At 40.1% G+C, this 27,337-nt stretch overlaps 1 protein-coding gene across 1 annotated transcript in view; it reads right to left on the bottom strand.

The window, feature by feature from the left end:
* Positions 1 to 27,134, bottom strand: part of LOC127580115 (ectonucleotide pyrophosphatase/phosphodiesterase family member 7-like) — a 34,097-nt gene extending 6,963 nt beyond the window's left edge. Inside the window, exons 1-5 of the mRNA XM_052033328.1 lie at positions 27,089 to 27,134; positions 9,462 to 9,567; positions 5,988 to 6,169; positions 5,361 to 5,506; positions 3,124 to 3,753 (exon numbers count right to left, since the gene is read on the bottom strand). Coding sequence (XP_051889288.1) covers positions 3,124 to 3,753; positions 5,361 to 5,506; positions 5,988 to 6,169; positions 9,462 to 9,567; positions 27,089 to 27,134 — 1,110 coding nt within the window. The remainder of the gene's footprint in view (positions 1 to 3,123; positions 3,754 to 5,360; positions 5,507 to 5,987; positions 6,170 to 9,461; positions 9,568 to 27,088) is intronic.
* Between the last annotated feature and the right edge of the window lie 203 nt (positions 27,135 to 27,337).

The raw sequence follows: 27,337 nt of genomic DNA, 5'->3' as shown, positions 1-27,337 counted from the left end.
TCAGACCCTTGAATCTGAGAGTCCCGTTTGCTACCCTGCACTCGCTTTTTTTTGCTGTTGACATTCCAAATTTCCTATCCTCGCCACCAACAATTTAACTCAAGGAACCCGCCCCCTCCTGGTAACAATTTACTTTAAAGCCTTATCGACAACCCAAATTATTTTGACTCAGTAGGCCACTCGCCCCAGCTCAAATCAAATCCTTCCTGATGGAATATCTCCCTCTTTCCTCAATACTGGTGCCAGTGTTCCATGAACTTTTCCCACACCAGTCTTTGATTGATCCATTCATTCGTTTTTCTGGTCTTATTTACCCCATGCCTATTTGCTCTGGCTCAGGTGATAACCCAGAACATGTGGTTCTGCTTTTTGGTTTGGACCTCAGCTGCTTATATCTCTTCACCAGAATCCCTTTCTTTGTACTTTTTATGTAACTGGTTCCCTCATGGACCACTACAACTACATCTTTTCTCTCTAGCCCTGATGAAACATGCTTAACCCTGATGCTGGGGAAGCAGCACATCCTTTGGGACTCCTGCACACAGCTGTAGAGAACAGCATTTATCTCCCCGGTGACACCATCCCCAATTAACACTACATTTCGTTTCACTCCTCCAGTTGGACCAATCCCCAGTACTGTGGTCAATTTGCACATTCACCTTGTAGTTGCTGCTCTCAAACCACATAGTCTGCAAGAACTTTGTATCTATTGGACAAGTTCTTTACACAGAGTGGTTGATATCTGGAACACACTGCCAGAGGAGGTGTCACGGAGTCATAGAGTGAGAAAGCACAGAGACAGGCCCTTTGGTCCTGAAGAAAGGTCTCGGCCCGAAACGTTGACGGTTTGTTTCCTTCCATAGATGCTGCCTGACCTGCTGAGTTCCTCCAGCATTTTGTGTGTGTTGCTCCAGATTTCCAGCATCTACAGTCTCTCCTGTGTCTCCTTCAGCTCAACTTACCAAGGTGCCCACCATTTGCCTGCGTTTGGCCCGTAACCCTCTAAACTTTTCTGATCCTTGGACTTATCCAAATGTCTTTTTGGTGGTGGAGTCAGTTACAATTATTATGTTTAAGAGGCATTTAGACAGACATTCAAATAGGCAAGGCATAGAAGGATATTGTCGTAATGCAGGCAAATAGAATTAGAGTAGATAGGCAAAAAGGTTGGCATGAATATGATGGGCTGAAGGGCATATTTCTGTCCCATATGACTATGCAAAGCTCCAACACCAATGTCTAGATCCTCGTATCTGCCTTACTTGTAGTCACACCCTCTGTTACTCTTACTTGCCTAATTCTTCAGTACATAATCTAAAGGTTGTGACTACATCCTGGAACAAAGTTTTCCAGGTAACTTTCCCCCTGACTGACTGTGCAGTCTCTTGTGTCTCCATTTAAATTTATGATTTTCTTACATAAGATTCTGGCATTTGTAACATTGATTTAAGGGGTGATTTAGCTGATTCATTAAAATTTCTGTGAAAAATTCACAGCAGGCATTTTGATTCTGTTGCACACCACTGAAGAGATGAACAGTCTTAAATTTGCAGATTTGGATTTGGAAAACAATGTTTGAACTGGTCCGTTTTGGGTATCTCCATTAGGGAGGAGAATGGATGGGTGGGAGAGTGAAATCTATGTATGTCCCTGCCCTTTGACTTATCGCTAGAGTCCTGATCCACTGCCAAAGTTCTAACTTGTTAATGTAGAATTCTAGTTAAATTAAAAGGTGTGTATCAATATAAATGAAGGCTTGAGATGATCGAGGATCATGTGGAAGAGCATTCCAGGAGGAAGACAAATCTATTGGTTGAAGAAAATGCCTGAATCAGCTTTAATTGGGATTCTCCTCTTTGCTACTAATTACCAATCTAATTTAAGTGCACTTCATTGGCTTTGAGCCTAGTGGAATTTAAAAAGGAAGGTGTGATTTTTTTTCAGTAAACCTAGTCTCCTCTGTCATACAAGCTTGGTATGAATGCTTTTTATTTGCAAAATCTGCTCTGTTTACATTTACTTCCTTTGTTCTTTAGAAAATTTATGACTGTGTAATTGTTAATCCTTAACACTCAATTCACAATTTATATTAATAGCCATTATGTCCTTTGCCCTTCAGTACTGTTAACACTGTTCTTGGTAAGGCCAGTCTACAGGTGTTTCGTTTGAGAATTTAGTTAATGTCCCACAGTAACTGCATAATTTGCACTGCAATTGCACAATGTTCAGATGTGATCAGCATGGGTTTAGTGGAGAAACTGCTTTTAAAAATACTACCAGTCCCTTATGCATTTGTTTGTAATTGACATTAATGAGATTGAATTCAACCCTGTTCTGTTTTTAAAGACCTACATTTAACTGTGCTCAACTTGCAGTGTTGGTTTGCCATGTTTTCTTTATTTTATAAAATTAACATAAATGAATTGGATTGCACAAATAAGAAACAGATGTCAATCTAGAGACAGAGATGTGGGAAAAGAGATTGAAACAAAACATGAGTTTTAAGAGAGAGAGCAGGGGCTAGGCAGACAAGCTAGAGGAGAAACAGGCACGTTTACTTAAAAAAGGATAGCCACAAAAGGTGAAAGAGTTGTGACATTTTTACAAAGTTACGAAGTAAGGAGCTGGTCATTTAGAACTAAGGTGTGTAGGAATTTCTTCTTTCAAAGGGTAGTGAATCACTGGATTTCTGTGCCCCTGGTGATCATTAGATATATTTAAGGTGGAAATGGAGAAACATTTAAGAGATCGAGGAATTGAAGGTTTATGAGGAATTGGCACAGAAGAGGAGTTGAGGCCGGTATAAATCAGCCATGATCATATCCAATAGTGGGGCAGGCTTGAGGGGCCACATGACCTACTCCTGCTTCCATTTGCTCATGTTCTTGATTTATTTGCATATGCCTGGCAATTCTGGGATTAACGTAACAACTCGATTTAATGTTTCGTTAATTAATGCACATCAAAGATATAACTCGTCAGGGTACAGAAGGACATGAATGTTGTTCTATTTTGCAGTCTCATGGTTGATAACCATAATAGTCAGATAATGAATCTTAATGGCTATCTCCTTCCCAGTTGTGATTAAACATTTTAAACCAGTTACACTGTTCAAATACTCACCCCATGCACAACGTAACCAAGATCACCAAACATGATAATTGGGAGGATTCTTTCATTTTTGGAATATCGAAATCTTTCTGGAAGATCTTCTTTTCTAAAAACATTTAGATGTGGATGGGCCCCTTTCAGAGCCTGGTACACTTTTTCTATCTTTCCCTGTTTGGGCAAAAGCATGGCAGTGGGTCCATAATCAACTAAATCAAAATCAGTGTCTTTGAATGAAAAATTGGAGAACCTTGATAGCACAATTTCATTCACTGCTGGCTCTTTCAGCACTGTGGTCATTCCATGGTCAGCAGTGATAATCACATTGAGTCTGGATTTCAAGTTGTACCTCTCGATATTTTCTATTAAATAACCTAGTGTTCTGTCCAGTTTTTGCACCACTGCTTTTCTGTTCTGTGATTCGGGTCCATATCTGTGTCCTGTGGCGTCTGGTTCACCAAAGTAGAGTGTGACAAAATCCAGATCCTCCAAGGTGAACCATTTCATTACTATGTCAATGTTTTCCCTCCAGGCTGTTTCATTCTTATAGTTGTACCTCGGAGGCTCCACCACTTTCAGGAAAATATTCTCTTCCTCGTAGCTGGGTTTGGTCCCAGGGAAATGAACAGAACCGGTCTTTAAACCCTTTAGAAATACAATTGGTATGAAATGTTCTGTCAATGAAGTCTCTATTTATATATCTGTGCATTGATGCTCTTTCTTACAACATGCTCATCTGCCAAAATTGCTGAGTATAGTTAGGGACCTGATCTAATTCCAGGGAGAATAGTGATAGCTAGTCTCCTCGGAGAAGTTATATTTTGGTTTGACACCACTAGTAATGTAAATCCATTGTGGTGCCAAACTCGGTTTACAAGCTTTTATGGATCTAATAAACTTCTTAAACATACTTGGCATTAATTTTAAAGTTTAAAATGCAGGATTGCCCCAAAATCCAGAAGTAAACATTATCCTCTGGAAAGAGTCAGGCCTATGTCTGATTAGTCATGGATACATTCTTCTAGGCATGGCATTTGAAGTCTCGCTCAGAGACAGGACTCAGGCAGTGTAAATTTGATATGCCTTGGTGGATTCTTTACGGTAGTTTCTGATCTGTGCTTTTTCAGTGTAAAAGTAGGCTTGCCAAAGAGATTTTTTTTTAAAAAGAACCATTTCCACTTTCCATATGAAAATGTTATTTTCATCCTTGAAAATCTTTGTATTTTTAAAAATGTTCTTTGTAGAACTTTCCATATGAATTATGCCTAACTTGAAGATTATAGTCATTTCATTGATATGTACATAATTGAACCCATCAGTGCTAGGTTATGAAGATCTACATTTGGTGAATTCAGTCCCTGAGGCAGTTCTAATACTGCTCTAGAATATTAAAGAGCCATTTCCTGTCTACATATGTAACAACATGTTTTTAACGGAATTCTTCACAAGCACGGACAATGGATTTTTTTGACAAATACAGTCCATTTCTGCTGTGTTTGCATAACGTTCATAAAAAAAATTGAAGCCATTGAAATATTCAGGATATGGAGTTTGTCATTTAGGACAGATAAGGAAAAATGTCTTCACTCGGAGAGTTGTAAATCTTAGGAATTCTCTATTTCAGACAGCTGTGGATGCTCAGTTTGTTGAATATATTCAAGATTAAGCAATAGATTTTTGAATACCAAAGGGATCAAGGGATTATGGAGATCAGGCGGGAAAGTGGATGAAATATAGGATCAGCCAAGATGCTATTGAATAATGTTATCTCAAAGCATGTATTGTCTCTTTCTGCTCCTGCTTCTTATGTTCTAAAGTGAATTGCATAATACCCATTGTGTTGTGTACAGCTTGCATCCAAGGTGCCAACATGGATGAATGGCACGTGCACTTGTTCCACAACAGATGTGTGATGTTTACCATGCTGGGAAAGGCATCGCACGGGCACTGAAGGAATGTGGAAGAAACTAGGTTTGGGTCTTTTGGAAGACACCCGTTGCACAATTTGTTTGTGGCTTCTCCCCACAGCATGTGTCGCACATGCCGCAGTCAATGTTCTGAAGAGCCAAGCCGGCTGCTATTAAGGGGATCACTGGAGTTTGCCACCAGAATGATGTTTAATTTTTAATGGCTTTATTACAGAGTGTGAACAGACTGGTGTGCCCTTCATGGGTCCATATTAAAGTTGCTATCACGTGTACTGCTTCCATTTGCATGGATTTAGTTGCAATACTACAATGTTTATGCCTTACCTGACGCTGGGCTGTGATCCAGATGGGAAGACTTCCATTGTCCCAGTATTCATTGACACTTTGTGTCTGGTAATATGGCTTTTTCAGTCCACTGGTGGTATTGAACCACATGTTATGGATCACTCCGTGAGACTCTACATATCTTCCTTTAGAAAAAAAAATCATATATATATTTTCTTATTTTCTATTGGTGATTGATGTACAAGTCAAGATTTACAACCAGTGAGGCAATTGCTGAATAATATCTTTTGGGATTTCAGTATTGGGATCATCAACTTTTACCTTTTTTATTTAATCATGAACCTCTACCTTTTAGTCAAATTTTCTGCAGAATTTTTTTTTGGCTGATAAGTTATTTTGTTCACACTGGAATTGTACTAATAACGTATAAGTATTTAAGCAGAAATTACTAAAAGCATCTTCCCAACCAGAGGAAATTACCCTTAATATCCATAATTAAAAGGTATATCAAAACATGCAGTCAGCTGTGGATTATACATTAATTTCAATGGTTGGTACTTTTCCTGGAAAACATTTGGATAATTTAGTTTTTCTTCAATCCATTTGATTTTGTAGCAATCTAACGAGACATTATAGACAAAGTGAAACTGATTCAAGTCGACTTACCAGTTACCAAAGTGAAATGAGACGGAGAAGTTATTGTGATGAAGGGAGGTGTGACGTATTTTGCCTTTACACCTTCTTTGACTAACTTTTGAAAATTTGGAGTTGTAACGTCTTGATCATAATTCCAACGAAAACCATCTAAGGATATAAGTAGTAGTTTGTTTCGACTTTTCCTTTCACCTCTGAAGAGAGGAAGACTGAATGTCAGTGATAGTGAAAGACCCAAGTAAAGGATAGAATATATTCCCATGACTTCTGTCAGTCAGTGTTGCAGCCAGGAACACAGAAATGAAATGCTCACTAGCAGTAAGTAGAGCTTATATAGCTTTATCTTATCCTGACATAAATCTTCATTGCCAAAAAACATGTTGCAACAAGCCAATTTATAGTTTTCACTTTGAAGTAGCTGTACTGGAGATTAGAGCCATATAATCATGGTTGTGTGATATTTGTCCTCTTGTACAGAATTTTAATGGCTTGTGCCTCTATGGCAAGAAAATTTTTACCTGCCAAATAATAGTTACTTAAGTAAGTTTGCCAGGTGTTTTATAATCATCTGAAGCATGGTTTAAGTATATGTGTGTTTATATACATGAGACAAATTGGACAGGTAAAAAATAAACCAGATTGTGGTCTTTAGGTAAGATTTTTGCCCATCTCTAAGTGCAATTTGCTTTACATCTTTTTTCATAACAGCTCGGTTAGAAATTAATTGATTCTGGGTCTAAAGCTGTACACATCACGTTTCTAAAACAAAGCAGAACATGTAAGATTTCTATGTCGTCATATGAATGAATGAGGCAGATTGTCAGTAAGTGGGAAGGAAAGGAACGCTTGCCATTTTGTATGTTCATTCAGAATGAAAAGGAATACTGTGGTGAGGAATTGGAGGGGAGACATTGCTTTTTGTTGAGATCTTGGAATGTAGAATGTTATTTCTTAAAAATTGCGTAAGTTAATTCCATAGATGATTTTAAAAGTGCTTTGCGCAGGTATTTGAAGATGAGGAAGTTTTTTTGATTACAGATTTTAGGGTGTGCGAGACCATACAGGACTTCTCTCAAAGAGCCTGCTGAGGAACAATGGACCAGATGACAAATTTCCATTTTGCATGAATCCATGCCCCTTGGCTCACTTCATCGTGCAACCAAAAATGACCAACAATTTAGCATGTATATCCAGCACTTTTTAAGATGAAGAGGCATGTATTAAAGCATTGTGATCCATTTAGGATTCTGATGGTTTGAGCAGACTGTACTGACTCCAAGTGGGCTGCTGTTGGAATCTCAAATTTAAGATGTATCTCAGGCTTCTCTAATATTTAATAAGAATGTGATTTTCAGCAAAGGCATCACAAACCATTGAGATGCAAATTACGTAAAGATAAATTTGTAACTTTGCTGATTTGCAATTATACCATCATTACAATCAGATGATAATCAGATCAGGTAAGAGATTTCAATGAAAATGCTATTCAAGGTAATTGGAATATTGTTGTTTATGTTACAAAGTACCACTTTATATCTATTTCACAGCAGGAAGGTTAGCAAGTACAGTGACTCTCTAAATAACCTGCATTGATAAAGAAAACTTCAAAGTAATGGATGCAATTACACTTTGTTCTAATGTTGTGCTGATGAGTCAGAAGGAACTGGAAATATGCTGTGGCCACACAGGAAAGTTGGCAGTCTGGAACATCATCTCCCATACCTGAAGACAAATTGCACTGTCATGTCTTTTTTTTACTGACCAAAACATCACCCTGTTAGCCCCAGATAAAACAACATTCTGATAAGGACAAGTTGGAGCTCAATAAACTTTGCACCACTCCATAAACTAATTAACAGATGTGAACTTTACTGCACAAAATAATAGTGTCAGCAACAGTAAGTAGTTTGCAATTGACTTTGAAAAGCTCAGACCTGCAAAAGGTTGTGTATGGCGACATCTGCTTCAATTGACCAGTGCAATTCTTAGAATTAGGAAAAAATGTGCCATGGAACTTTGGGAGTATTATATGCATCATTCTTACGACTATTCAGTTTAAAGGGAGATTCCGTGTGGCATCTGTTTATAATCTTATAGAATTGTATTCACAGTGGTGGGTTACTCACTCAGTGTATTCTGGAAGTTGCAATAACAATACTGACTATAGGGGTTAATTTCAACCTGGGAGGAAGCCGTTTAAAGTGGGGACTTGCTGCCCCATTCCTGCTGGCCACAATGTTAATTGCTTGATGTGAGGTATCTGCTTGCTGGATGTACATTGGTCCCTACTGAATAAACTTGAATCTTGCATCACTGGGCAGGAGTGGAACACTTGGAGGCCTAAGGTTCCCAGTTGCCACCAGTGTAAATGTTGGGAAGTGAATGGGTCATTTTACCTGCACCACTTCTTTGCAAAAGCCTCTGAGGATGGTTATGACATGGGAAGCTCAGCAATAAAGTGGGATGCATGTCTCAGGAAATATGACATTTGGAAGGAGAATTTGGCTTTTCAATTGTTTCACAGCTCAAATATGTGATATATATGTTGTAAAAGACATAGAACATTTGTTGTTTAATTTCTTGATATTACATCTGAAGCTGGTGCAAGAATAATCACTTTCCTGGGATGAGATGGTTGTCCTATCACCAGCAGCTAAATAAGTTAGATTTGTATTCTTTGGAGCTCAGAAGAGTAAGGAGTGATCTGAAACATGAGATCCTCAGGGAGCATGACAGGATGGATGTCAAGATGTTTCCACAAGTGGGAGAATCTTGAACGAAGGGATGTAGTTCCAAGATTAAGGGATGTTTACTTAAACTGAGGTGCACAGGAACTTCTTGCAGAGGGTGGTGAATGTCTGGAATTCTCTGACATGGTGGGTTTTGAAGGCGAGATCATTGGGGGTATTTAAGCAGTAAGTAGATGAGATTTTGAAAGATCAGGGAATTGAGGGTTAATAGGAACTGGCACAGAAATGAGGCCTGGTGATATCAAACAGTGGGGCAGGGTTGAGGGACCGACTGGCCTAATTCCATTTCTTCTTATTCTTTAAGTTTTAGCTTTCAAAATGTTATCTTTTCAAACAAGCTGCTACAAGGAATTTAACTGCTGTTATCTCCATGTACATTTTATTGTCAAATTACAGTTTCAAAAGTCATTACACCAATTAGATTTACTGCTCTGTATTGTCATATTTATCTGCTGTCAGCAAATGTAGATAATGTGAGATAGTTTCAAAGTCTATAATGTTGTGTTATGTATAAAACTGGCAGTTTCGTCTCTGTTGAAAGATGGCCACTTAAATTCCCTGTGTATCAAAATGTAAAGACATAGAAAATAGAAGCAGCAATAGGTCAGGCTGACCCTCAAGCCTGGCCTGCCAAGATGTCTAAATCTTCTGTTTTCTTTCCTTTTGGTGAACTTTCACTCAAGTACAATTACTGGAAAACTGTGAAGCAACTGGGAACTGAGAATACATAATTTACAGTTCAAGTCTGGTGCAAATCTCAAGAATGAATGGGCTTTTGTTTTCTGGATTACCATGTTCATTAACGCTGTTACTGTTACTTTGCATGCTCCAGGCATATTTACCTAATGAGAGAAAAAATATTCAGCTATTCAGTTTTCATGCTCATTTTAAATCAGGTCATATCCAATAATTTGTCTGTTCAGATTTAGTGTTAATAACAAACTCCATCGATTATAATCAATACAGTAGGATTTCTACTAGTCATGGCTTAGTTGAGACCAATAAGATTGTAATTTTTATCTGATTTGTGAATATGAGGCATTAATGTTAAACAGAAAGCCTGATGGGACCTGACACTATCAATGAGTAAATGTTTGGTACTTGGTTTGACACTTGTTTCAACTGCATTCATTAATTGAGATTTTTATCTCCTGGTCTCTGTCAGGAAATAGAAATGTTTTGATTTAGATTAAGCTGCTGAAGCTCCACAGAAAAATGTTATCTTGTATGACAGCCTTCACTTCCAATTACAGGGAACTTGCATCAGAGGGTAAGCGTTAGACTTATTGATTCTTAACCTGATAGATAGACCAGAGGTGAAGGTCTAACTATATGGAAATTTTATGTAAACAGGGACTATCGGCAGTGCCACACCTGGTAGAAAATACAAATCATAGGAAGAGTCCATTCATGTTTGGGAATATTTACTGAAATAAATTGCTGTACAGCTACCATTAACTGTAACTATATATTGAAAAAAAAAGTTGACTTCACTGCCTGAGGGTGGTGGAGGCAGATACTCTCATTACATTGAAGAAGTAACTAGACAAAAACTTGAATTGCCATGGCATAGAAGGTGGAGAGCCAACTGCTGGTAAATGGGATTGGTACAGAAGGGCTCTTGATAGTTTGCATGGACAGGCCAAAGATCCTGTTTCTGTGGTGTACGACTCTATCACTACAGATCCAGAGCATTAGTGACCCAAATAATTATAAATATCTTTGGATGCTGTGTATCCTTTCAACTGTGCAATTAACACACAGAATATAAAATTTCAGAAATATTGATATGAGGGCTGAATCACCATTTGCAAAGGTCTGAAAATGTTCAGGCCTTAACACCAGGTCCTGATAGAGTGTTGGAACCATTTCAAATATTAATTACAATTGATTTCTTTTCTATTATTGTAATTATATAATATTATCAATTTACAGGAACGTTTATTGATTTTTTTTATTCAGCAAGGTGTTACTATTTCATTCTTTTATTCTCATGAACACCACAAATTCAATCAGTGATAATAAATCAATAAAAATGTCATTATTGCCACTGCTACAGTGGAATTCAAATACCATCTGACAATACATCCTGCTCTGTGAGTCGGATGAATGGGTTCATAGCATTACATATGTGTATAATTTACTAGTTCACTCTGGACTGCTAACATAACAAACTTAACAAGTTCCTGAGGAACTCAGGAAAATTACAATACCAGGGAAATGGTACATAGCAAATTGTTTGAGCTGTGGGCTAACGCGTGTCTGGGTGTGGATGGACTTCATCCTAGGGTCCTAAAGGAAATGGCTGATGGAATAGGTTCCATTTCTTTGGAAAAATAGCAAATGTAACTCTTTTATTCAAAAATGGAGGGATACAGGAGGAAGCTGCTCGCTAATTAGCTTTCATGGTCTGTCGTAGGGAAAATGCAAGGAGCTATCATCGAAGGTGTTCTAGCAGGCCAGAAAAAATTGAAAGTCATCAGGCAAAGTCAAGATGGTTTTGTAAGAAGGAAATTACATTTGACCAATTCATTGAAGTTCTCGGTGTGCTATAGATAAAGGGGGACCTGGGTATATATCATACTTCAATTTTCAGATGGCATTTGATAAGGTGCCAAAGATAATTTGGTCTGTATGGTTTGTATGTAACTCCTACTAATGTTTTCTGCCTCTTGGCACTTCTTAGTTCTTTATTTCCAGATATCATATTATCTCAGCTAACATTGCATTAATTTCCTCTATAAATAGCAACACTGCCTAACCCCTTTCCTTTATATAAAATAAGAAGGGAATGCTGGAAAAACGTAGCAGGTCAAGCAGCCTCTGTGGAAAGAGAAACAGTTAATGTTTTAGTCTGAAGACTCTTCTGATGTTTCTGATTGACCCAAGTTTTTCCAGCATTTCCTGTTTTTATTTCAGATTTCCAGCATCTGCAGGTTTTTATTTTTCTTTTCCTTTATAGCAGTCCTTCCTAAATACTGAATACCATGAAGTGTTCAAGGCCCATGCCTCGCCCCTCAAGAGCCAAATCCCTGTAATCCCAATTATATCATACATGTTTACATTTAATTGTTCAATTAATTCATCCGTCTTCTAGCTATTGTTCTGTGCATGAAGACTTAAAGTCTTTAGTCCTTTTAGCATTATTTTGCCCTGTGGCTCTGTTTTTTTTTGCCCTTTTATTTCTCTACCTTCCACTTTTACTTTTCCCTGTTCTGTCTTTTGCTTCTGTCCCAGTTTCCCCTTCCTCTGCCTCTCTGCAGAAGTCCCCATTCTCCTGCCACTTTAGTTTGACAGCAACAGCAAACACTCCTCCAAGTGCATTGCCCCCACACCCTCCCCACCATCCTGCACATTTTCACTTGAACTGGTCCCACCTCCCCCAAAATGGTTTCAATGTACAAGGGAGTTGAATCCCCCCTATTTATACCATTCACCTGATGTACCTTGTCATTGCTACTCTGACCAGCATGTGGCACTGGTGCTAATCCTGACAACTTGGAGTTGAGAGAAGTGATGCTGAGGTAATGCTGGGTGTCTGCAGTGTCACTGAGGGCCAGTGTGTGTTTGAGAACGAGGAGGGGATGGGCCAGGATTACTCCTTGGCAGGTACACGGCGTATCGGTTAGGAACTTGCAGATGATCATGCGGCTATGACTGGCGAAGTGATGGAACGAGAGAGTGAAATTCCATACACTGGTTAATGGTGAGGTGTTGGAGGGAACTGTAAATACAAAAAGGATATGGAAGTTTATCATCATCTGTGTCAACTAGGTTGTCACTTGTAACCTCAGAGCAGAAGGAGCAACAGAAACCTGATTAGCTCGGAACTGATTTTGGGAGGTGGCAGATCTTCCAGGACTTTGGGCATCCAACGTGGGCCTATGATTTGCAAGGATGGAGCGAATGGTCAAGAGTAGAGGAGGAGGCTTCTCAATGAGAAATGAGAAGTGTGGAATAAGGAGAAAGTCCAGAGAGATCAGAATGTCATATTATTTGCTGATTTCCATAAAAGGTATCCCATAATATTGAGCTAAGCCATAAAACACCATTCTACACTGTTTACAAATAGCCTGGACCTATCTTACAAATGGACAGATATTCTGGAGGAGATGAGGAAGAGAACAGTGATATATCATTACGAGGTAGAATACACTCGATCAACATCGAGATGGGTGAGTGGCTTTGGAAGGAGATAAAGAAAAGTTACCTGGGCAGAAAGTTAAATGAGTGAGTTTAATGGAACGGGTCAGATTAGCTGCTTGCAAGGAGGGAGTGGTGAGTGCCGTGATGGACCCTCGAAGATTACCAGAGAGACAGAGAATCAAGCTGCAAACTTGTCCAAAAAGAAGTCAAAATAAATGGCATCAAGAGAACAGCAAAAGGGTTTTGTTTCTGTCGTCATTAACATTGGTGCAAACCTTGGAATAAATGCATGAAAAGCTTTCTAATCTTTTGAAAAGCCCTGTGCCTGTCTTTATTTCAATACAACGAAGGGACAACAATTATGTTTAATTTTGTTTAGCACAACTTTCTTCCATGGAATCTACTGACCCTTTTGGATTAAAATATGAACTTCCTGACCAGCATTCCTCCACATCTGCTTCCACGGCTATCAATACATCATTCTGTCTCATTTACTGGAACCGCAGCAATGTTGCTACCAGCAGAATAGGCCCACTTGCCCAGCATTTTATGTTTAGTACTTCATGGTGTCTTTCCAGTAATTTCATGATCTTATTTATTTCATCTTTGAACTTTCAATTATAGCTGCAATGGGCCATTTCTATGGTGAAACATTGTAATATATCTAACACTGAGATTTGTTATTTGAACAGACAGCTTCTAGTGCAATGAATGCCTTCACACTTAGTCAAATAAATTGCTGCCTGTGGGTATCTCTATATCTTCTTTCCCAAACTGCCAGTAGCAATGCCCTGAATCAAATGATTAATCAAACAAGAGACATATTATACTCTCCACAGAATAATGGCAAAAATAATGACAAATGAAAACAATACTTTACAATAAAATCTGTCTTCTGTTTCCTGAAAAATAGATCGTAGAATACTTTCAATCAGTAACGATACTAATGAGATTTCTACAGCTTCAATTGATCTTGGAGCTGGTACCATCGAAATGAATTTATCCAGCCCTTTTACTCCATGTGACTTTTTACATTTCAAAACAGTTTTTATTACTGAATGCTTTTGGTGATTAATTTGAATTCAACGGATACCCATTCTGATTATTATCTCTCAATACCAAAATTATGTTTATAAAATGAATAAGTTTTGATTCTCAAATGAATGGAACAATTGTTGAAAACAGGAATAGTACAAAATTGTCTTAAATGTATCATGTTCACCCTGTAGCATTAGGATCCCATGAAATCCTGGAAGGCAATTACAATGTCTAAAACACATGAATGCAGTTACATCCATAGTTTTATCATCCATAACTTCACTGATGAGATTGTGTCTGGAGTACAGTGTATAATATTGGTTTCTTTATTTAAGGAATAATATTAATGCCTTGAAAAAGGTTCAAAGAAGGCTTATTATACTAATACTTGGAATGGGAGGGCTACCTTATGAGAAAAGGTTGGGCAGGCCACGTCAGTATCCGCAGGTGTTTGCAAAAATGAGAGGAAGCTTGATTGAAACGTACAAGATCCTGAGTGATATTGACCATGTGGAAGTGAAGGGCATGTTTCCTCTTGTTTGAAAATCTAGAATGAGGGGTCACTGTTGTCAAGTAAGGGACCACACATTTAAGCCAGATATGAGGCAACAATTTTTTCTCTTGCAGGGTTGTGAGTCTTTGTAACTCTCTCCATCAATAGGCGGTGGATGTGGACTTTTTGAATATTTTTTAAGACATGGGTAAGTGGATTCATGATAAACTAGGAGGTGAAAAGTCATTGGGTGTAAGTGGGAATACAGAGTTGAGTTGACAATCAAATCAGCCACAATCTTATTGAGTGGCAGAGTAGGCATGAGGAGCTGGGTGGCTACTCTTGCTCCTAATTCGTGTGTATGTATCATATGATCGCTTTTCCAGCCATCTTAAGGGTCTTAATGCCAATTATAATAACTCAATAAGTAATCAGATTAATACTATAGCCCTGGTTTTCCTGGGGTCATGTGCTACTGTAATGACACATCTACAGTGCAGAGACTGCTTCATCTACAGGAAAATCACCTTCACCACTTCTTTTTTAATGGAAGATCAGGTATGGTGGAACAAGAAAAAACAGAAATTTACAGATTAACTTGTACATCAAGTAGGTTTTACCCTGGATCACTATCACCCTCATTGAAACCATACCTGTGCTTTCCTTTAAAAAAAAACAGTGAATGTGATTTTCCTGTAGATAGAGCAGTTTGCACACTGCTACTGCTTGGACTGAATATTTATTCTGGTGAACTAGTGAGAGGCTTACTATCAGCAAATAATTTTTCTGTTTACATTTAAAAGGTACCAAGAAGAAATGGCTTCTCTGATCCTCCGTGAAAATTACCCGAGGGTGGCTCTGTCCTGCTGAGTGTGGGATCTTGCTATGCTTTTGAGGTGGCTCTGTGGTGCAGCAGTGAGCTGCTGCACAGCTCCAGTGGCCCAGGTTCGATCCTAACTTCCAGTGTTATCTTTGGCGAGTTTGCACACTTGCTATGTGACTGTGTTTTGCCTGGGTGCTTTGATCTCCTCCTACATCCCAAAGTCATGTGGACAGGTAGGTTAAACCCTCCACGTGTAGGTGGGTGGCAGACAAATCAGGGTGGAGTCGATTGGTATGTGAGAGAGAATAGGTTACAAGGAAATAAATTGGGGAAGGGGACCAGCAGGAAAGGTCTGAGAGCTAGCAGAGACTCGATGGACTGAATGGCTTCCTTGACTGTCACACGGAATTCTGAGTACCAAAACTTGCTTCCATACCACACCTTTTTCTTTAGTGTGTGAATCTAGCTCCAATTAATCCCATGTGGATTGTGATTGAATTCTACTCTCCATGATATGGATCCACCCATGACCACAGCTACGTTCAAACTATCCAGTGTTTCTGGAGGAACTGTTCTCAGTCACGCTTCATGCCATGAGTCAGCACACGTGTGCTCCAGATCTCTCTTTGCAACAGCATTGACTCGCTCTGTTTCACTTTATCTTTCGCCACGCTTGGTGCTGCAACAGATGACTTCTATCCTTCAGAGGTCAAGGATTGGAAAACTTCAGCAGCTCTTGGATTCCAATACTCCTCCAGATCTTTCTCCCCCTTCACCTTCTGCTGACTCCATCTTGGCTCCCCACCAATTCCACCCGCTGCTTCGTTTTCACCGTCCCTTCTGATCCACCCCTCTCTGACCCCAAACAATCGGTCCTCAGGTTCATCTCCACCTGGCCTCACTTTAGTGAATTCTGAGCCCGAGGTGGCGTTGAGCTTTCCTCTCACTGCCTCCAGGCCCACTTCTTTGACTTGGACCCAACCAGGTGAAGCAGCAATTCATTTGCACTTCTTCCAATCTAGTGTGCTCTAGTCTCCTCTACACTGGAAAACCCAAACGCGGATTAGGTGGTCTTTTTGTGTTTAGTCCACAGTGTGAACCAAGTTCCCGTTGAGTGCCACTTTAATTCTGCACCCCACTTCCACTCCGACCTATCTGTCTGTCATAATGAGGTCCAACTGCAGCCTTCTGTACTCGGGCTGGGATACCCCCAATGCCACCGCTGGGTCCTGCTGCTCCTCCTCTACCGCTGGTCACGACACTACTCCCTGATCTCATATGCCACCCCCAACCTCTCACCCTCCCCTCGCTTCTCCCAGTCCACTCCCCCCCCCTACACCTCCATCTCGCTGCCCACTTCTTATCCTCCACCTGACCCTACCTCCAACCATTGCTGTGTCCTTACCATTCCCTGTGACCTTTCCCTTTCTGATGCAGAGCGTCTGTCCTCAGCGGAGGCTTCACCATGATGTCGAGCTCTTCCGTTTTCATGCAGTCCGGGTTAAGGATCTTGTTCTGAAACATCAACTGTCCGTTTCCCTCCTCAGATGCAACCTGACCCACCGAATTCCTCTGGCATCTTGTCTGTTGCATTGGATTTAAAGTACAATACACCCCCATGTTACGGAGGGAATGCGTTCCCAGAAAGCCCACTGTGTCGCAACTTTCCATAACACAGCCACGACAAAAATCGACAAAACTAGTTTCCTTTGCATTTTGTATTTAGTTTTTTTTTACAGAAATTCCATTAAACCATATTTTTACTGGGCATCTCAAATTTTTTGGTTATAATTTGTAAATTCCATAAGTGCGAATTTCCATTACCTGAATTGCCATAACATGGGGTTACACTACAAGAGGATATTCTGAGGTTGTGAAAGGCATTATATTTTAATTCTAGACTTATTTTTTTAAATTACTGTCTGGTTTACTTTAAGCATTTTATCTGAAGTAACTCTTAAGTAAACTTTAGATGTAGGCTCTTAACTATTCTGGGCTGTTGTAAAAGAGTTTGCTGTCTGAGAACCTGCCTGAAGTGACTCTACTGTTAGTTGCACTCTGCCTGTAATTGCGCAGGGTGTAAAACTGTCTTCCGTGAAAATGCCACCCCGTGGAAAATGGATGAAAATGTCTCTGCCAAAAATTTCTGTGGACTTCAGACTGCCTGTGCAATTATACTGCCATCCAGTGGTTACTTATTGAAATAGCCATCTACGAAATCCAGACAACCTGACAGACCACTGGGGAAAGGAACCATTTAAATCGATGCTCTAAAGTGCCTTCTGCTGGAATAAAGGAGTGGTACACCCTTGTGGGCAACTATCCATTTAACTTTTATTTCATTTGCTGCAAGTAGTGGGTTGGCATTCATCATTTCTGGCTAAACGTGAAAGTAAATGGTTTCCAGAGTGAAACATGATTGCAACCATTTCAGGATTGAAAAGCAGAGGTGAAAAAAAAGAAAACGTTGCAAATATTCAGCAAGTCAGGCAGTACAGTGGAAAGAGAAATAACATTAATGACTCAGGCTGAAGACATTTCATCATAAATGAGAAAGTTAAAAATAAAACAAGTCTTAAGTTGCAGAGAAAAGGGGAAAGGATGGAGAGAAGAAAAGGTTTGACTGTGTTAGGGTGGAGATCATGAGAGATTGAATGGCACAAATGTAGTGGCACCACAGTGAATAAGGCTTGTGAGAAACAAAATGGGCACAGGGGGAGGTGTGAAAGGCAGGAGACCAATGATATCTAAAGGTACCACACCCAGGAGAGGGAAAGACAGTGTTGGAGTTCTGGAAAAACTGATTATCTTAAATTGTTGAATCCACAGTTAAGTCAGAAAAGCTGCAATGTGCCGAGTCCGAAGCAATACTTTTCCTCAAACTCGCGTTGAGCTTTGTTGGAACAAATGATGTAGGAGATCGAAGATAGAGAGGTTGGAGCGGGATGTAGAATTAAAGTGACAGGCAACTGGAGGCTCAGTGTCACCCCTATGGACTGTAGAGAATTACTCTGTGAAGCAAAATAAAAACACAAAAAACTGAAATACTCAGGAAATCAGGAAAAGAAATGATGTTAACATTTTGGGCACAACGGGAGGTGTGGACAGCAGGAGACCGATGATATCTAAAAGTACAATATATGAGTAACTGGAACTTGGGTGTACAGGGCATAACTTCCAAATTTGTCCCACCGATGTACCATGCATATTTCCAACATTTTCTGTTCTTACTTTAGATTGCCAGCATCAGCAGTTTTCTTTCCACATTTACTCTGTGAAGCAGAGCTCTAAGCTCGGTTCCTTCACGTAAAGAAGACTGATCTATGAACACTGAGCACACAACGTGAAATTGGACGGAATACAATAAAGTGCTGGCAGAAAGGGAGGAGGGAAAGGGACAGGTATAGAGTCTCTTGTGGCTGCTTGGGAAGGTGCGGTGAAAAGGGAAGCAGGTATCACTGGAGATGGAAGAGTGGATGGAAAATCCCAGAGGAAGCAATCCCTTTGGAATGCAGAAAGGAGAAAGGAAGGGATGATGTGTTTCATGGCTGTATCAGAGAGGATGAGAATGTGGAGGCTGAAGGAGAGTGGAGTGGGGACAAGAGGATTCCTATTTTGTTCTGGCTGAGGGGAGAGGATGTGAGAGCTATATGGAATCAGTGCATTTGCCAGCCCTATCACTCAAAGCACGGTCAAGGAAAGAGATTTGTCATAGAGTTCCTGTACTCTGTGCCTCCACTTATAAAGCCCAGGACCCACATGCTTTGTTCATCATTTTGTCAACCTGCCCTTCCACTTTTAATGAACTATGCACATGTAACCCTAGACCTTTCAGCTCTTGTACTCGCCTTGTAGAACTCTGCCCTCTAGCTTATGTTGCCTCCCCTCATTCTTCCTACCAAATATCCCAGAGTCCTCAGCACTAAATTTCATCTGCCACCAATTTGCCCATGCCACCAGCTTGTCTCTTTGAAATCTATTTCCATCTTCCTCGCTGTTCATGACACGTCTAAGTTTTGTGTCATCTACAAATTTGGAAATTGTGCCCTGTACACCCAAGTTCCAGTTACTCATATATTGTACTGACCCCAGGGAACTCTGCTTTATACTTCTGTTCAGACCAAAAAACAGTTTCTTATTGCTACTCTCTGTTTCCTATTACAGAATCAATTTTCTATCCATGCAGCTACACTCCCTTTTATTGTGTGGCCTTCAATCTTATCCAAGACCTTTTGGAAGTCCATATAGATGACATCGGTCTCAATTCCCTCAGCAATCCCCTCTGTCACTTCATCAAAAAAAACCTATATCAAGTTAATTAGAAATGACTTGTCTTCAACAAATCCATGCTGGCATTCTCTATTCGACCCACACACCCAAATGATTGCTATTTTTGTCCTTAATTTTTATTTCTTAATCTTTTCTCAATATAGAGGTCCGATGGAGCGGTCTGCAGTTGTAGGTTTATCCCTACACCCTTTTATGATCGTGGGTTAAACACTCACAGTTTTTCAATCCTTGGGCACCACCTCTGAATCTAAAAATCTCTGGAATTTTGGAGGAGTAATATGAAGGAAATTTGTGTTTTTACAGTCAGTGGTTAGGGTCTGTATTGCACTGTCAGGCTCAAAGGCGAGACAGATTCAGTCGATGTACTCAAAAGGGAGCTGAGAAGTGGGTAGGTGGGACGAGTAGAAATGATCTTGCATAGATCCTTGATAGACCACATGGCCTCCTTCTGTGCTGTAACTGTTCTACAATTCTGTGAAAAAGCAAGAAATGTTGGAATCACTGGTGGGAGGTGGTATGATGAAGCTGGAGAAATTGGGAGATTGGAATAGAGACCTTGAGGAAGCAAGGTAGTAGGAAATATGGATGAAAGAGCCATGGATACTGGTCGCAAACTTATCCCTAAATTGGAGATGGAGAACTCAGAGGGGCAGGGAAAAGTCAGGGAAGGAGTGGAGTGGGAAATGGTAGCAAGGATGATGAAGCTTCTGAGTTCTGTACGAGGGCAGGAAACACGACTGATACATTCACCAGTGTAGTGGAAAAAGAGGTGAGGGCAGGGTCCTGAGCACGACTGAAAGAAGGAATGTTCCACAAAGAGACAGGCATAGCTCCAAACCAAGTGTTTCCCCCAGATACACCAGGAAGTGCATGGAGTTAAAGGAGCGGTTGTTCACTATGACAGCAAGTTCAGCCAGGTGAGAGAGGATGCCAGAGGGGGAGTGGCCTGGTCTCTGTTCCAGGAAGAAACGAAGGGCCGTCAGGCCATCCTGGTGTGGGATGGAGGGGTAAAGAGAACAGACGAAAATGAGTTGGTTGGTTCCAACTGTCAGACTAGCAGGTGCATCACAGGTGTCATAGATGAAGATGGCTGGCACGGTAGTGTAGTGGTTAGCGTAACGCTATTACAGCGCCAGCAACCCGGGTTCAATTCACAAGATCACAAGACAAAGGAGCAGAAGTAGGCCATTCGGCCCATCGAGTCTGCTCCATGAGCTAAACTAATACTATTCCTATCTAGCCCCAATTTCCGGCCTTATTCCCATTTCCCTTGATACCTTGACTAATTAGATAACTATCAATCTCCTCCTTAAACGCCCCGAATGATCGGGCCTCCACAAACAGCCGCTGTCTGTAAAGAGTTTGTATGTTCTCCCTGTGTCTGCGTGGGTTTCCTCCGGGTGCTCCAGTTTCCTCCCACATTCTAAAGACATACGGGTTAGGAAGTTGTGGGCATGCTATGTTGGCACCGGAAGCGTGGCGACACTTGCGGGCTGCTCCCAGAACATTCGACACAAAAGATGCATTTCACTGTGTGTTTCGATGTACCTGTGACTAATAAAGATATCTTATATCCATAGCCCATGAACTAATAGAATACTTTGTAAAAGGTCAGAGGGTGTTAAGGTAGGATGATGTAAGTTGTGTGCGGGGGACAAGATCAGGCTGAAATAATGGGTCACCCTACACGTGCATTTTGGTGAGGAGGTAGAAGCATGCGGTGTGTGCTTGGAGAACTGTGAGATTAGAGGCTGTGATGGGAAGATCTCCAGAGGAAAGGAGTCAGGAATTGTCTCACAGCAATAGCCTGATGTTTAGTTGTGGGTCATGGTCCAGATGGAGGTACGAGGAGGTGTTAGAAAGCTGTCATTCAACCTCTGCAGGGTAGACTTTAGTTCACCGAACAAGAGCACCACTTGTTCCTGCTGCTGAACTGGACTCTACCAAACAACTAGAGTTCAGGTTACCAAGTTTGTTGTTTCAAAAACAAGAACAGAACACACTGAAAATACTCTACGGTCAGGTAGCATCTGTGTAGAGAGAAACAGAGTTACCACTTCACTTCGATAACCTTTTGTCAGAACTGGATGAAAGGTCATTGACCTTTGACACGAACACTACTTCTCTCTCCACAGTCTTGCCACGTGTTTCCAGCAATGTTTGTTTTTGTTTCTGATTTTTAGCATCTGCAAATTTTTTGTTGCTTTTTGGTCATGGTTCTGAAAATTACTTTGGAATGAAATAAGATATTTTGTTAGTGATCTGTCTTGTTTGGTTTGAGGTTGCATGGAGCTTGTGTAGGAAGGCAAAGATCATGTCTTTGGTCTTTCCAATTATTGCTGGGAAAAATGTGAGCTGATCCAAGACTGGAGGTTGGCTTGCAAGTCAGTAACACTGAGGTAGTGGAGCAAGGGACAGAGAATGGTTGGGTATTGCAGATATTCATTTATTGATTGTTAGTTGCTGCAGAAAATGTTCCAGGAATATTGTCCTCTTACTCCCACCTTTCAAGAAAAACATGTCCTTTGTTCTTAGTGAAATAAAAAGCTAAGAATTAGAACATAAGAGTCCATTTGTATCTCTGGCGAAGTGTGTTCAGCTGGAAAGGATCCATACAAATCTTCCCTAATTTCCAGAGGTAATCAAACAAAAAATTAGTGCATTTATTGATAGCACATTTACACTGTCTAACCTGGGACTGTATGTATACCCAATTGGAACTAAGAACTATTGTTTCCATGCATCATCTATTTTGAGATTATTTCATACTGAAGGGCTACAGGGGTTAATTTACAGGACTAATATCCAGTGGCCTGGACTATAGATCCTTCAATGCTTCAATTCAAATCTTACCATTAAAAGCACTTACGTCCAAGTAATTAAATGCCTTTCAAAGTTTGAAAGAGAAGCTAATATCAGTTATGGTGTTCTAAGTACCCATCTGGTTTACTCATGTTCTTTAAGGCAAGGAATCGGCATCCTTCTCTGGCCTGGTCTACACATGAATCCTGACCCACAAATGTGGTTGATTCTAATTGACTTCTGAAATGCTTCTATATTCAGGGGGGCTGTTAGGGAGGGACAATGAAATGTACAATGGTCTGCCAGAGACATCCGTATCCCATGAACAAGTAGAATACTTTGTAAAAGGAAAACTTTTTTCCCCCTTTTCATGCATTTGGTGTCAGCACTTGAACTGAGTCTTACAGGCAATCGTGGAGTAAAATGCTTTCTGCGCTGTTGTGTGTGTGTGCCTTGACCCAAACCTTCAATAAACACCCTCAGTGTACGAGTATGACATTTCAATTTTCCACACCAGCTATTCTATGACCTTTTCCAGGTAAGAATGACACATGATCCCAGTTACTGGCTTAAGCTAGACTTTACAGTGTATATATTTTTCTATTGGCATGACAATAGCACCGATATCAACGTGAATTGGTAAAGAATTTTTAATGTAATACAGTATCCTATGGTGGTTCAGGGAAGAGGGAATGGACTTGGAGATGGAAATGGGATTTGGAGAGTTGATGAAAAGATGTTTTTAAACGTTGGTAGGGAACTAGCAAGATTAATATGTTTTCAGTGGGAGTTCCAGAAAGCTGTAACTTTAAACTTGAATGTTTTGCAACTGAGGACGGGACCATATAATGTTGGAGGACTCCCAAGCAAGGTATGGTCCACTGGGCCTCATGAGATTGGGATAAGAAGGGAGGAGGATAAGTCTGCAGAGGAAATTAAGAAGACTTCAGTTTGTCCCATTTTGCTCTGATACAAGTTTCAGAGAAAGTCTGGATATTTTAAACTCTGTCAAATTGCATTTTTCAGCCAATCCTCTTTATCTGCCACCCTCTTCAGATGCTGGATCTGTTCCCATATGAATCAATATGATTTCATGTTGTGTGAAGCAGATAAAAAGTCACTTTCTGTGGATTTTGCCATCAACTGTATAGATTATGAAAGCACACTCCCTGATTACAGTAGCTCTGTCGGGTAGGTGCAGGAGCCAGGACTGGTGTAAGGATGCAGTAGACAGGGAAGGATCAAAGATGAAAGTAAACTGGTACAGGCCAGTTTGGCATAGTGGTAACAAAATGGCTAACACATAAAATGTATAAACTAGGCTATCCTTAGTTGTACAACAGCACCAGTGTGAAATTTCATTACTTTCAGCCCTGAGAGCAATTGACACTTTAAGTAAGTTAAGGAGTGGAAGACAGCTTCTCTGTGATGGGATTGGGTGTGGTGGGCAGGTTAAGTGGGAGGAGAAGAGTACTTCTGGAAAGGGAGGTCCAAGAATGCCACTCTGAAAGGAGGGCTTGGAGTCAGTTGACACAGGAGGTGCCCAATGATGTTAAATGAATTGGAAAAAATATCTTATCCATTAATTTGTTCCCAAAAATGATTTTGGAGAAATACAATCTTTTTCCCTTTGCGATCAACAAAATTGCTTCAAAAGCAACAAAAGTTTACCAGTGGTTTTGCATACATAGTGATGTCCACAACCTCTGTCCAAGGCAGGATACAACTTAGAAACCTGTGAGAAGATTAAAGCAGGGAAATTATATCAAAGTTACTTTTTTATTAAATTCATAGCACTTTGCAGATCACTGAGATTCATGTGATTGTTAACATGAATGTAACCCAGAGAGAAGCTGTTGCTGCTCCCACTGTTTTGTCATCGGTCTAGTGCATTTACCCATTGCATATTGTCACTGCTCCAGGTCTCTCTGGGACTTTCTACAACACTGGAATCCAAGGGTTGTGTTGGAAGTGTTGATGGCTGTATGACAGACTGAAGTTGGATATTTTCACTCCATCCAATAATCCCTTTAAGTCTTCTTCATACAAAACTATTACAGCTTGGGACCTTTAAATGTGTGTGAACTTTAGCAATGACAGGATCGATGAGCTGAGTTTTATTCTGGAATTGATACCAATACTCCAATCCAATGTAGAAGAGCATCCCGAAGCTACAGCCATCTCAAAAGTAGCAGAATATATTACATCCAAAGTGAACCTGATACTTTATTAACCACTGAGACTGTTTATAGAAACTTTAAGAATGAAAAGAGTATTGGCACTGACTTGACCATCACAGTGAAGGAACTATTTCTGTGTGGTTTCTGTCACTCAAATGTTTACAACAACAATCAAGTTGGCAGTGCAATGCAACGCCATTTTCTAATGTCACCCCTCACCTGGACGTACAGACCAGGACAGAGACCTGTGCAGTGTTGAGCAGTTTGGGACAAACAGTAAGATTGCTGTGGACTTTTATGTTAATATGTCATTAGCCTCTTCCAGTTAATTCTAACCATCCCTTGCGCTTCTATAGCATTAGTCTGCGGGTGCTTACCCTGAGGAGAAGAATGCCTTTTCAAGTAACTCTGCATAAATCAGTGCCATCCTGTGATTTTTCGTAAATGCTAATGTTGGTGCCTCTTCCATCTCACTTATGCAAATCAGTAAAAGTAATTAATTGCAGCTGTTCTCAGTTGCCATTTCCTCTCAAACAGTGGAAATTTGCGTCAACAGATCATCTCCCATTTTTAGTTTTTAATCAGCATTTCAGATATGCTGCTGTAGTGAATAATCACCTCTTAGGTTACCCACATCTAACACTTGTGATAGCACTGTCTGTTGGGAAGGTGTTGGATTACTATACTGACCCCACCTTGAACCAATTTACTCAAGAAAATGTTGGATTATTACAGAGTTAAGAACATTAGTTAAGGTTGCCTTTTATAGTTTTGTAAAAAGTGTGGCATATTCCAAATGTTGATTTTCTTTTCCTAGTTTTTGGTTTGTTTACTTTGTCCCCCTGTCTGGACTGCCTATTATTATTTCAGTCTACATTCTGAGACTCAGCTCTTAGCTTGCTAAATTCTTCAATGTTAAACCAGAGGCCTATACGTATCTTTATTTAAAAATTAACAATTTTATATTTTCTCTTGGAGTTCAACTTTCAAGATTTGATGAAAAAAGGAAGAAAAACAATTTGAAACACTGGCATAAGAACATATAAAAAATTCAGGGAAGATGAAACTCTATTGTGTCCATTGATGGTGATGCTCTTTCTTTCCCATTCACCATTGCTTTTTTAGGTGAAGAGTAAGATTCTAACCTTGTTAAATAAACAAGAAAATTCCTGATATGTATTTATTTCAATCTTTCAAACCTCTTCTCCTTGCTCTGCCTTAGAACTAGTTATACAAGGGAAAGAAAAGGAAAAACATGTTTCCAGACCTAGCTAAAATAATACAGATCATGCAGTCTGGTTTTGATTTCTATTGTTTCAGTTTTAACATGTTGAGATTACTTTTCATATCCCCTTTTGCTCGGAGCCTTTTTGCTTACTTTTTGACTTTACTGCTGCTAAACATAATATTTTTATTTCTTCCCAGGCTTATGCACAGGGAATTTTTGTATGAATGTAAACAGCAGTCCAGGAAAATTCTAATACTGCTGTTAAGCTTCAGTTAAATTTTATTTTGTACTCACTGTGGACAATTTCTACTCCCATTTTTGGGCTGATGGCCACTGTCCAATAAGGAAAGTGTTGCAGAAGTTTTGCACCTTCCATCCAACTGTCTGACTTTGGGGCCTAGATAAAAACAGCCAAAACAACTGCCTAAAGTCAGTATTTAGATTATTACTATGAAGATCAGACCAATGTAGGATTTTGATGCCATTTTCATTGACTTTAGCTTAAATATTTTATTTCTAGATATTTGAGACAGTATCTTGGCACACAGCTGGGGTGATATTAGTCACCTCTAAGGGGACAGTATCATAGTTGTTATGTAATTGATTAGAATTGAGAGATCTGAACCATTGATTGAGAAATTTATTTGTATATTGGCTGGTGTATTCAAGTAATTTAATAATTCTGGAATAAAAAGCTGTTGTCAGGAATGGTGAGCATAAAACAACTGGATTATCATTTAAAAAAAACATCTGGTTTATGGATGACCAAAGATGGAATTCTCTTGACAATATTCCCATGTGACCCACCATAGTATGGTTGATAATTAACTGCCCTCTCAAAAGGCTCAGCGAACCACTCTGTTCAAGGATAAGTGGGGATGGACATCAAATAGGTGGTAATGGTGGGAGCAGGATTTGGGGGTAACAAAGAGTTTAGGTTAAAGGAGTACTGCTCACACTGGGTTCTTCGGATCAGCAGATCTTGAAGAAGGAGATTGTATTCTTCAAGAAAGACCATGTCAGAAATCTGCATGTTGTTGCAGTAGCAGTTGGAGACCTCTCCAACAGCTGGTACTCCACTGATACTGATGTAGCAATTAAATTCTGCACAATTCTGAATTCTAATCCACCAGCCTCCTTCCAGGCTGCAGTTGGAAGCGGTTGTGATTCTACATCAGGCTGCAGTGAATAATGCAGCTCACTAATTAATAAATGCAACTTATTCCTTCTGTTCCCTAGATCAGTAGGAAAGGCATGTGGCCCTTCCATTGATTTCTGTCTTCCCACAAGAGCAGGACCCTTTAAAGTGCAAGTGTGGCCATCAGGGCTCCTGGCAGTGAGCGGGAATCTTTATGTTTCTTACCGTTTAGCTGGTAGCCAGCAGCTTGCTGGCAGTGGTTCATATACATGTATGCTCAAGTTCCAGAAACACAACTAGCTGCTAGGAAACAAACGGTTTTCTGAAACCCATGAATGCCTGCGGACATGGGATACAAAAATCATGGATCAAGATAAGATAAAATTTCTTTATTAGTCACGTGTGCATTGAAACACACAGTGAAATGCGTCTTTTTTGCATAGTGTTCTGGGGGCAGCCCGCAAGTGTCACCAC

The sequence above is a fragment of the Pristis pectinata genome, chromosome 18 (genome assembly GCF_009764475.1).
Source record: "Pristis pectinata isolate sPriPec2 chromosome 18, sPriPec2.1.pri, whole genome shotgun sequence".
Classification (NCBI taxonomy): domain Eukaryota; kingdom Metazoa; phylum Chordata; class Chondrichthyes; order Rhinopristiformes; family Pristidae; genus Pristis; species Pristis pectinata.
Note: the sequence above shows the minus strand (reverse complement) of the source record. Positions and strands in the feature narration are given on the sequence as shown.